The sequence below is a fragment of the Otolemur garnettii genome, unplaced genomic scaffold (genome assembly GCF_000181295.1).
Source record: "Otolemur garnettii isolate 467f Iridium unplaced genomic scaffold, OtoGar3 scaffold00135, whole genome shotgun sequence".
Classification (NCBI taxonomy): domain Eukaryota; kingdom Metazoa; phylum Chordata; class Mammalia; order Primates; family Galagidae; genus Otolemur; species Otolemur garnettii.
In genome coordinates this window covers 1343077-1355517 of record NW_003852530.1, presented here as the reverse complement: position 1 = coordinate 1355517, position 12441 = coordinate 1343077, and the positions used below count along the sequence as shown (strand labels likewise).

At 47.1% G+C, this 12441-nt stretch overlaps 1 protein-coding gene across 1 annotated transcript; it reads right to left on the bottom strand.

Annotated features, from left to right (window-relative positions):
- Positions 1–339: 339 nt before the first annotated feature.
- On the bottom strand, positions 340–12167 carry CCNE1 (cyclin E1). The gene is made up of 11 exons (XM_003798447.3): positions 12113–12167; positions 11915–12002; positions 11625–11696; positions 7284–7426; positions 7033–7168; positions 3027–3173; positions 2075–2170; positions 1769–1903; positions 1554–1665; positions 1301–1458; positions 340–1021 (listed from the first exon to the last, which is right to left on the bottom strand). The coding sequence occupies exons 1-11, from the start codon at positions 12133–12135 to the stop codon at positions 899–901; spliced, it is 1233 nt and encodes a 410-aa protein (XP_003798495.1). The 5' UTR covers positions 12136–12167; the 3' UTR covers positions 340–898.
- Positions 12168–12441: the final 274 nt, after the last annotated feature.

Genomic DNA, 12441 nt, shown 5'->3' with positions numbered 1-12441 from the left:
GTTAGGCTACCGACAAAAATTCAATCAAGATGGTTAAGGTTTGGGTAAGGATAATACTAATTACAGATTCTTTATGACCTTGAACCAGCCTTAGGGAAGAAATCACACCTTCCCTATATGGAAGCAGTTTCACGACTGCCACAATGGCCACTGGTGCTGGGCACTGTGAGAGGAAGGCCTGGCGCATCCTCACTCCCAGCTCAGGGAGCCTCAGGAGGTAGCAGAGAAAGCTGCCCCTGAAGCTCACTTCCCAAGTTTGCTTTTAACTGTATTTGCTTGAAAAGACTCAAGCTTCAAGAAGCATGAAGTCCAACAGAGAAATGACCTCTAACTTAAGTTACCAGACATAGCTCATAAAACCAGCTGTCTCAAAGACAGTATTATCTTTATTAAAAAATGGGTAGACATAGCAGCACTTACAAAACAAGAGTTCATACAAGGCATTGTACGTTGCCAACTGACTGTGAGAAGGCCAGGTGCCCACCCGGCTGGCTGTGGGCTAGGCATCACGTCTGCTCACAACCACCTGCTCCACTGAGTCCCAGGAGAGCCAGAACCCGAGGGAGGCCCACAGCAACAGTGGCGTTCTGCAACTCTCAGCCTTGTCGTGTGGTGAACAGTCCATCGGTCAAGTATCACCCTCCTTAGCAGCATCTGGAACACTCGTTGGTGATCAGGAGGTGGCTGGCGTACTTGACCCACTTATTAAAAAAATCTAAGCATTCAATATAAAAAAACAATTCTCCCTGTCCTATGCCATCTGCAGAAATATTTCCATTGTGGAAGAGATTCGCTCTTCCTTTCAAACACCTGTGAGGCTGGCGCAGTCCTCTGCCGCAGCAGACGGGGGTAGAACGGGCACTCCTGCAGAGCTGGCTTTGGTAGACAAGGCTGGTGGTCATGCTGTCCCCTGCTCATCACTCTGCTTCTTACTGCTGTGTGGTGGGGTGAGGACGCCAGTGGGCACAGGAGAAATCCTATTCTGTTCAGACAGTATGGCTTTCTTTGCTTGGGCTTTGTCCTGTAGATGAGAATGGAGGGGACATGTTACGGTAAAGACCATCCTGGGGGCCTCCTTCACCCTGTGCTTTTCTGTGGAGGTCGAGGGCGAGGACAAAAATCACAGAAAATCTAGAAGTCTCCGATCTCCGTGACACGGAGACATAGCATCTATTGATCAGAATTTTCCTTTTTCCAGGAATTAAAAGAATGAGTTTTTCTAGGATACCTGGAGTCTGCCTGAAAGTGAACAGACTATTTCAGCCATTTTAACAGGGACTGAAACGGGGGTGACACTGACCAGCAAGTCCAAGCTGTCCCTATGGGTCTGGATGTTGTGTGCGTCGTCCGCAGGAACCCCCCTGAAGTGCTTCAGCTTCGAGCTGCCTGTCTCCCTGATGACCATGGCAAATGGGACCATCCACTTGACACAGTGCTCTATGTCACACCACTGATACCCTGCAAGGAGAGGACACTGTGTGCTCACCTGCAGCTGACCGGTGGTTGAAAGGTGCACACGTCCTGGTTGTATGCTCACTGCAAAGCCCACATACCTGAAACCTTTTGCATCAGTTCAGACGAAGAGAAATGATACAAGGCAGAAGCAGCGAGCACCCCGTAGGAGAATTCTAAGCAGTCCACATCCAGGACGCAGAGGTCTAAGAGCTATGGGAGGAGGAGGGCGCTGAGACCGTGCCAGCACTGCCACTTCCCCAGCTCCTGCCCCACCGCAGGGCACGGAGCCCCGCAGAGCTAAGGGAGCCGTTACCTCTGCAATCTGAATAAAGATCTGCTGAGGATACTGTGGCAAGAGCACTTCATGTAAGTCGTTCAGATATGCGACCTGCAGGTACACATTCAGCCAGGACACAATGGTCAGGGGACTTAAGCGCCACTTAAGAGCCTAAAGGGAAACAGAAAAGAGACCAAATGCTGAGATAAAGGGTCCGAGCGCAGCCGTGTTGCCCACCACAGTGTGTCCAGCTGGGGACACCGCGAGGTGCATTTCCACTTCATGTGGGAATGATGTTACGTATGCATTTAACAATGACTGAAAAATTACCTTGTAACCTACCTTCATAATCATTAACTCCATGGTAAGAATTTCATCTCCTGAACAAGCCCCGTCCGTGACATAAGCAAACTGGTGCAACTTTGGAGGATAGATTTCCTGAAAGGGAATAAAAGGAAAACACCACTAGCAAAAGCCAATCTCTAACAGTTTGCACTTACAATACATACCTAAAATGATTCTTTTTAGTATCCTGGCGTGGAAAGAGAGGGGTAGGCACATTGATGGGATTAGCACAGAGCCTTCCACTGGATCGAGGTGGGTTAGTGAAATGGAACCCCCTACACACAGTAAATAAACATGAAAGTACACAGAACTTTCACATGTGGTGGGAAATGTTTCTGAAATTCTCGTATTTTCAGCACCTTTGATAACGTATTTGAAAGTTGGGTCCGAACACTCTTCTATAAGCGTTAACAAAGTTTTCTTTTAATCTTCTTAGGTCAAAGTTCAGTGCCAGTGCGTAACCCTGCACTACCACTACCAATGCACTACCACTGCATTGACCCCAGTGCTCAGGGTGCCCACACCGTCTCTCATCCTGATTACTTTCCAGCCTTTTCTGTTGCGTCTTAACTCCAGAAGGTCTCCGATCATAGAAATTGAGCTCCACCTGATGCACAGTGGAGCTCAGGAAACACCATGCAGGCTCGGCACCTGCCGCTCAGTGGCTAGGGCGCGGGCCACACACACTGGGGCTGGCGGGTTCAAACCCAGCCCAGGCCTGCCTCACAACAGTGACAATTACAACAAAAACATAGCCAGGTGTTGTGGCAGGTGCCTGTAGTCCCAGCTACTTGGGAGGTTGAGTCAAAAGAATTGCTTGAGTCCAAGAGTTTGAGGTTGCTGTGAGTTGTGATGCCACGGCACTCTACCCAGGGCAACATAGTGAGACTCTTAAAAAAAAAAGAAGAAACACCACATATTAGACAAAAAGCATTAGAAAATTATTTACCTCAAGTTTGGCTGCAATAAATAAAGATGAGATCCCAATAAGCTGTAGAAGTGTTTTCACAATGTTCTCTTGTGTTGCCATATACCGATCAAAGAAATCCTGTGCCAAGTAGAAGGTCTCCCTGTGGAGTTTATAGACTTCACACACCTGAAAAATATTTGGTGAGTTTTAGAACAGTTACTGCAGTGAAAACATTTAAACAAAACAAAACCACCTTCTAAGTGCACTCACAGTGGCAAACTGGCACTTAGACATCAGGACAAAGTGCTCTGTGATCTGCAGTCGCCAGGAAAGGGAGAGGACACAGCCTGGGGACAGCAGCATCTTTATTAAAAAATCAAAATCCTAGAATGGTGCCTGTGGCTCAAAGGAGTAGGGCACCAGCCCCATACCTTGGAGGTGGCGGGTTCAAACCCAGCCCCGGCCAAAAACTGCAAAAAAAAAAAACTTAAAACCCCAGCTCAGCACCTGTAGCACAGTGGTGAGGGTGCCAGCCACATACACCAAGAGTGGAGGGTTCGAACCCAGCCTGGGCCAGCTAAACAACAATGGCAACTGTAACGAAAAACAGCCAGGTGTTACTTGGGGAGGCTGAGGCAAGAGAATCGCTTAAGCTCAAGAGTTGGAGGTTGCTGTGAGCTGTGATGCCACAGCACTCTACTGAGGGTGACATAGTGAGACTGTCTCAAAAAGAAAAAAAACCAAAACCCCAAACAGCAAAACCACTACAGATTTTCTCAGAGAATGCTGCCCCTCCTTTATAAATTTCATTACGACTCAAGGAAAGAGCTGGCCTATTTTCTCACAACCAGCAATAACAATTGAGGAAGTTTACAAGCTGGAACTCATTTATTTAAAGATCATAACATGCTAAAAAACTGAGGCAACAGGTTTGTTTCTTTTCTTTTTAAACAGAAGATCCAGAGACATAGGCCCTCGTTTAGTCTTTAACTTGGAATAGCCCATTTATTTCAGATATCTCAAAATTAGGAGGATCTGGCAAAATAGTGTACATGTTGGGGTTTAAAGGGACCCAGACAATCTTAGATCTCAATTCTCTACCATCACCAAATGTCTGATTATGTGTATAAACTCTACCACTGCCATTCCAGGAAGGCACATCTCACATAACTGCAATTCATGGGGTTAATGCATAGAAAAAGAGCTGGAGAAACAATCAGAATATTGCTAGAAAATTCTGTCAATTACCAAAGACTAAAGTCCAGGTTGAGCCATAAGGACTATTTGTAAAGACTGACCTTCTTCCAAGTATAATGGCATCAATTGCATTAGATATAACAGAACTTTGCCATCATAGCATTTTTAGAAGAATGAGTTGAAGTCTAAAAGATCATCTAATGCTTCAAGAAATTATAAAATGTTTCCAAGGGTACAGAAGGGCTTTGCGACCTGGTAGGTTTATGATGGGCACCTATGAGGCCTCGACTTTTAAAAGTGTGGATTCAGTGGGTAGGGCGCCGGCCCCATATACCAAGGGTGGCAGGTTCAAACCTGGCCCCAGGCAAACTGCAACAAAAAAATAGTCGGGCAGTGGGCAGTGCCTGTGGCTTAGTGGGTAGGGTGCCAGCCCAATATACCAAGGGTGGTGGGTTCAAACCTGGCCCTGGCCAAATTGCAATTAAAAAAAAAAGCTGGGTGTTGTGGTGGATGCCTGTAGTCCCAGCTACTCTGAAGGCTGAAGCAAGAGAATCGCCTAAGCCCAAGAGTTGGAGGTTGCTGTGAGCTGTGACGCCACGGAACTCTACCGAGGGTGACAAAGTGAGATTCTGTCTCTAAAAAAAAAAAAAAAAGTAAGACTGCCAAAGAATTCAGCTCAAAAATGTTGGCATTTTCAGGAACCGATGAAGAAACACAAAAATGACAAAAATTTCACACACACCATTTCTAATCGGTATAAACTCTATAAGGAAAATAGTGCTAGAAAGTATCACAGAGGAGGAGCCTGGGACTCGAGGCATGCAGGTGGTGAGTGGCACCGGGCATGTGGTCCTAGGACTGGCACCGCTCAGGCGTGTGTAACCCTGGGAACACTGACTCTCCAAAGGGCAGACAGCACCTCTGTTTCCCGCAAACAGAGCGGACCCTCCTCACCCGCCATTTTGTTTTCTGAGGGTTCAAGTTACCTTTCAGACTGTAAACTACAGTCTGAAAACAGTAAATGGAAAGCTCCAGTGATTAAAATCTTAAAAGCTTTAACTTGTGCGGCCTCCTGGCTCATCCTGCTCCCACCTGCCTGGGACATGAATCACCCCTTGGTCTAGCATATGACGCTGTCTGCACTACCCGCCCGTCAGTCACTCAGGGGCTATCTTGGTTACCAGATGGACTGGACTGGTGCAGTAGTGCAGGGCTTCATTCAAGGAACCCTCACTTTACTGAATAATGACCCAAAAGCACAGAGTGGTGACTCTGTCAATTCTGACGTGCCAGAGCTGTAACATACTATATAGGCAAAACACATAACACACAGAGGGTCTGCGTCTGCCGCCTCTACTGGGGTCTTGGGACATACTCCCCAAGAAGAAGGGGAAACTACTATGGTTAGACACAACTTCTATATGTATTTTTGTTTATAAAACAGATCTGCATGAAAAGTTCTTCCACTTCACAGAAGAAACCCCACTTCTCACCAACCAGTCTTACAAGACTGTCTAGGAAGCCTCCTTTAATCAAGGCCCTCTCTGTCATCTGCACTACACCTGCATAACAGAGCAGCTACCAGTCAAATCCTACTTTTTAAATTTAATAACTATCCATCAAAACTTATAATATTTGCTGTTTTGATTGCTACACAGCCATATAACAGTACAGATCAATATATTTTGTTATGTCTTGGTGCCTATACCACAGTGGTTACAGTGCCAGCCACATACACCGAAGGTGGCAGGGTCGAGCCCTGACTAGGTCAGCTAAGTAACAATGACAGCTGCAACAAAAAATAGCCAGGTGTCGTGGTGGGCTCCTACTGTCCCAGCTACTTGGGAGGCTGAGGCAAGAGAATCACTTAAACCCAAAAGTTTGAGGTTGCTGTGAGCTGTGACACCACAGCACTCTACCAAGGGCGACATAATGAAACTGTCTTAAAAAGAAACAAAAACAAAAAAATATATATATCTTTTGTTAGGACAATATTCTGTGGGGAAAACACAACTTTTGTGATGATAGTAGACCCTCTGTAAGGTGACCACCCACGGGACTGTAACAAACTGTCCAGCATACAGGGTGGGCGACACAAGGACTGGGGCCCCCGTGCTGACATGTCCGTTACAGGCAGTGCATGTCTCGTCTATGAAAATTAGGTCAACTATGGAGAGTCTACTGTATTTAAATTCCAATGGAAAACATTAGATACCAATTTTAAAACATCTAAGGGCTGTAGATTTTAGAAACTCTTTAAGGCTTGCTTTTCTCTTCCTGCCATCTCGGAGCCGGAGAAGCCCTGCCGGGAACAGGACATCTAAAAGGCAAGTGTGCCTGGAAGGCTGTGGTCCAGGCCGTTTTTACTGGCGGCTATCAGAGGGGTCTTCAGAACCACACAGCTCTTCTTACATAAAACTGAAGGAGTTTATGCTTGACATGAAACTGAATTCTATTTAGGCAATGTGCTTATGTAGACAAAGCAGAGAATAACACAGTGACTCTGGGTGCAGAACTGCAGTCATCTGGGGAGAGGGACCTCGGGCCCACGGCAATAGCAGCAGGGCTCACGCCAAGTTCCAAAGCAGTGTTCCTGCTAAAGCCATCGTAGACAGAAGCCGTGTGGTGCTGTGGCCCTTCCCCTCAAGGAGTTAAACTGATGAAAAGGAAATAAATAAAAGTGAATTTGTGAAAAGAAAAATTCTCTTAGGAATGCAAGCCAAAAAGTCAAAAGACCACTGCAGTAAATACACCATTGCACTTCAGGGACACAGAACGTGTCGACGGGTGAAACCCAGGCAGAGATCACAGGAACTGTCAGCACTCGGTGCCGGGAGGACGAGCTCACCTCCATCAGCCAGTCCAGGAGGATGGCGCGCATGTGAGGCTGCAGCAGAGGGTGCCGCTGCAGCAGGTGCTGGTCCCGCAGGTACGTCTTCTCCTTGTTCAGCATGATCTTCCAGACTTCCTCTCGATTTGCCCAGCTAGTAACAAAAACAAAAAACCCAGACTCACACAGGTATCAGTGCACATCCACCCTGCCGAGGGCTGGAAGGTGGGCAGGGAAGCTGGAAGCCACGTGGCAGAATCAACACCTACTTCAGCAGAGGCAGTGGGGAGGCCCTGGACGGCGTGATCTGAGGCTTGTACGTCGGAGTCGGGTACACCAGCTCATCCTCCTCTTTGTCAGGTGTGGGGATCAAGGAACAGGGGTTTGCACAGACTGTGTTACTGTCCCAAGACTGTAAATGAAAACCACATTTAAAAATGTTTAATATAAACCAGGTATTTTTTACATTCACTGATTTGTAGATTAGTTAGCACTTGGGAAAATATATATTCACACTGGAGAACAATCTCCAGGCCTAAATATTCTGTCTAAGTTAGATGGTGAAGACAGCGTGGATTAGTAAGAGCCACACTAACGCCTCCAAGCCTTCATTTCATTCCTGCTATTAGCTAAGGGGTATATGTGGTAAAAACCTAAGAAAACTAGGAAGTCAGTACTATTCTATCCTTGTGCTTACATGAGGTGCTTGAGTAGCAAAATGGATGCAGGAGAAGAAAGATAAAATGCAAATAGCTGGCTCAGCGCCTGTGGTTCAAGTGGCTAAGGCGCTAGCCATATACACCTGAGCTGGCAGGTTCGAATCCAGCCCGGGCCCGCCAAATAACAATGATGGCTGCAACCAAAAAATAGCCGGGCGTTGTGGCAGGCGCCTATAGTCTGAGCTACTTGGGAGGCTGAGGCAGGAGACTCGCTTGAGCTTAGGAGTTGGAGGTTGCTGTGAGCTGTGATGCCACGGAACTCTACCCAGGGGGACAGCTTGAGGCTCTGTCTCAAAAAAAAAAAAAAAAAATGCAGATAGTTCTCATATTAAAGAGAGCAGCAGAAACAGACTTGTAGATACTGGGCAAGATGTCCCGAGGGCTTAAAAAAAGACACATGGTGAGATTATTTTGTCACAATTCGAAGTACAACCAATCTACCAAAATTTCTTAAAAATAGAACATAGAATTCCCAATAAAATATTTACATGGCAGTAACTACTCATAAGTATAAAGGATCAACACTGCAAACCAGCTGCCATCTTTATCAACATCCTCTCAGTTTAAAACAAAAACTCATCAAATGTGACATCTTCCTCTGGTTACAGAGCTAGCCAAATATATTTAACAATGGAGATCTTTTGTCTTCCTTTACTCAAATCAAAACAAACAAAAATCCACCTAGCTCACCTCCATCAGCCAGTCCAGGAGGGAGTGGGGAGTTAAACCCAAATCAAGCATTCACAGGTCATCCTAAGTCCATGGAGAAAGGGCTTAGAGCAGTGATTCTCAACCTGTGGGTTGCGACCCCTTTGTAACCATGAAAATATATGGTGGCATTAGGAAGGTTGAGAACCACTGTCCTAGATACTCCTGAAGATTTTTAATCCTGAGACCCTTGCACAGAGTAAAAGACAACTATCTGATAAGAGAATGAACTGAGAAACCAAACCTAATATGCTTTTCTTTTGAGACTTCAGGTACTTATGCAATTTTCAATATTTGGAAAACACCAAGGTCATTTTGCCATTTGGAAAATTTTCTAAAGTTTCAAGTTCATCTACTCGAAAAAGAAGGGCAGCACCTGTGGCTCAAGGAGTAGGGTGCTGCCCCATATACCGGAGATAGTGCGTTCAAATCAGCCCTGGCCAAAAAAAAAAAAAAGAAGAAGAAGAAAACTTATTCTTGATTTTTAAAGTTATAAAACAGTACCTTGCTAAAGCTATCAGGCAGGTAATGCTCCTGCTGGCATGGATGCCCTCTGACTCTGGGTGTTTGTTTTTTGAAAGCAGAGACTATTAATGAGAACAAAACAGAGAAGCGGGGTGCCGAGCATGAACACCTGAGCACGGAGACCAGGCTCTAAGTGCCACCTTGCAGACACGGGACGTGGTGGCCACCTTGGCACACTGGCCACCTCCAGAGGAAGCCCAGGCACTTTCGGTTAGTAAGAAGAGCAAAGCTAGACAAAGCTCTTCCCACCCGGTGTACAAAGACCCAGGCATGCAAATCACGCACGACACTTCTGCCCGCAGCTGGGCCAGGAAGGCAGCTTCCTTTCGGTTCTAGTGTCATGTGCTGGTCGAGTTTCCTTGACTGGAAAGGGTCACACTGTGGCTGCTCTCAGTTGCTCTTCATTTAGGAAGAATTAATTCTGGCTTGGAAGGCACCCTCTACAGACAGATGTCTGGTACTTCTGAGAGAGGTCTTTAGAGATGAGCTGGTAGCAGTTCCCAATCAGCATTTCATAGACAAATTAGGTTGAGCCACAAGAAAACAAGTGGTTTCCAAAGTTGGTTTCCAAAGTTCTTTTTAGGAACTGTGGATGAGGCAGAATAATTAAGTCTATGTCCTTTAACTTGAGGGTGTACCAAACTTCAAAGAAAGCAGGATCAATCTGATTTTATTAGGAAGGAACAGGGTAACAGCAAGAGACCGGTGGCAATTGTTCCTAACCACTCCTGACTCCTCTTGCTCCTTTTTTACCTCCTGCAAGATTATTTTCTGAGAAGTAACTAACAATAGGTTAGGATTCTGCTTCAGCAGAAAAGCTGGATCTCACGGAAAATAAACTAAATTTAAAAAATGAACATGCCAAGTAGATTTTAGATAAAAGGGTATTCTCTTCATTAAGAAAAGTCAAGATGAAAACCATCAAAGCTTCCAGGAGGTCTTAATGAAGCAGTTGCATGGAGTCTTAGCATAATGGTTCCTAGTATCTACCTCAACATCATGATACTGGGCTGAACCGTGGTTAGCTCCAGACGAAATTCTATGTATTAATAGGTAAAAAGGTTGTTGTAACCCCAAGTTCTAGTTTCATGAATCTAATCTATCTTTATTATTTCCTTGTCTTCACTGCTTCATAAATGGAGTAATTTTTAAGGTACCTACTCCACCAAATGGCACAGAAACCTGTTGTCATTTAATCTCTGGACAGCCATGGAAATGCCTTCTAGTGGGAAACGACATGGCAGAGCCACAATCCAATCTTTGGCACTTGGGCACTCCCCAAGTAATCTTTGAGAACAGATATTACGCTGAAACTCTAAGAAGTCAATAGGGATGGCTCTGCTTTATCTGCAGTTAGAAATTTCATTTCTATTCAAAACATAGCTGAGAAAATAAACAATCTTGAATTTCACAAAGTAGTGATTCACTCTATAAAACAAAAATCAACTGGCTTGATTTGAAGATTCTTTTTAAGGGGGGACAAAGGAGAAGAAAGAGCTTGGGATGTACTCTTTATTTCCTTTCCCAAAGTGGAATACGGGCATTTTCTAACAGAGAAGGAGAGCATGCATTCCTCGTTCAATACTCACTGGGGCTTCCTCAGAAATGCTTATCCCTAGGCTCTGATGGGCGGTCACTAGTGCTATCACAAACAATGTGGCCCGTCACTTTGAAAGTCTGCAAGCCCTTCCCTCCTCCAGACCCACTGCCCCATCTGTTGCTCACTGCCCTGCAAAGCGACGTGTTCCCCACTGCTAATCTAGCTGCACCCACTGCACTCCAGACGATTAATATTACTGCTCAGCTCTATCTGTGACAGAGTCAGAAGGCCCAGCCAGCTAGCATGGAGATAGGCCGCTTCCCCGCCAGAGCTGTAACTACAGTCTCCAGCCATTCCTGGAGGTAAAGAGATAATACAAGCTTTTTCTGCAAGGAAGTTCTGATATTATAATGATTATCACTACACACAGGAAATTTGGCAGGAGCTGGGTAAGGAGGGGCGAGGCAAATGGAGTAGCCAATAAAAAAGTGTTGAGACACACAAACTATTACACAGAACATTCCACTGATACTCTTGCTGAGGCCAGGTCTAGCCCCAGACAGCAGTGACCAATGTAGGTAACTGCTGGACCGGTCAGAAGAACTTTTCCAAGGCCAGAAAAGGGGACAAGTTTGAAACCTGACTAAAGAAGATGGGAGACTGTTCTTAAGCACCATGACAAAAAAAATAAGTGTCTGTGTGTGGGGGGAGGGGGGAGCTGTTGCTTATAAACGCACAAGAACCTTCCCCTGTCCATCAACCTTCAGAGGAAAGGCTGTGGCCCAGCTCTGCCCCTGGCTTGCACAGGTCTCTGGCTGTCTCATGGGCAGTAGAGGCCTGAGCTATGTGATGTCCATGCTGGCTCTTCCAGGCATCTGCACATATCTGTGATCTCAGATTGTGTCAGTCAGGAACACAAGACCTTCCTGGAATCCCAAGACAGCCAGAGGCTGGTGCCCCCTGACAGGCAGAGCGCTCAGCCCTGTGCACTGAGCTGTGGTGGGAAAAACTAACCCTAACCAGAGCTCTTCAGCAGGAGGTGAGAACGCATGAGGCCCAGTCTGACCAGGGAGCAGGAGGCTGCCCTCCTGCTAGGCCCAGTCGCCAAGCGCACCTACCTGACTGCTGCCACACTGGCCTCTCACAGTCTTGTCAATTTTGGCAATTTCTTCATCTGGATCCTGCAAAAACTAACATAAAACAACCCCCACCCAAGGAAACACCAAATGATCCAAAGACAGAAAGAGAGAGAGAGAGAAGAAAAAGAAAGTTAATTAGATCATGAGCACCATTTCTACCAAAGGGACCCTGACCCTAACCCCCAAGCAATAAATGAGCCAAGTCTGGTACTCAGGTACGATGGGGAGGGGGTAAGGAATCCTCCCCAACCTGTCCTCTTTGTACTCACAACGGCCACATTTGCCTTCCTTTTCCTGGAGCGAACAGAGAAATCCATGCCACCTTCCTCCTTCACAGAGCCCCGTTCCTTCGCATCCCTGCAAGGCCAGGGTGGCACAGAGGTGGGGGTGCGTCCCCCCTAAATCTCGGCTGCCCCTCCCCCACCGCCGCACACCCGCTCCCTCCCCGGGGCCGGGCCACCGCTCACCTCTCCCTCCTCTCCCTCGGCATGGCGAAGGGTTCGAGCTCCAACCTCAGGCCTGAAGGGCACCAAGCGGGCAGCGTGGTGAGGACCGCCCGAGGGGCCGGCACCCCTCCCCCTCCCCTCCCCTCCCGCGCAGGCGGGGGCAGCGGGCGCCTCCCGGGCCGACCGGGAAAATGGCCGATGGGCCCGGGGTGGCCTGTCACCCGCGGCGCCGCCAGCAGCCCGCGACCCGGGTCCGAATCCGGAGCGGGGGGGACCCGGGAACTCCCTTAGACTTGCGGCGACCCATCGGCTCCCTCGGGGCCGGAGCTGCCTCAGTCTCCCCCTCGACA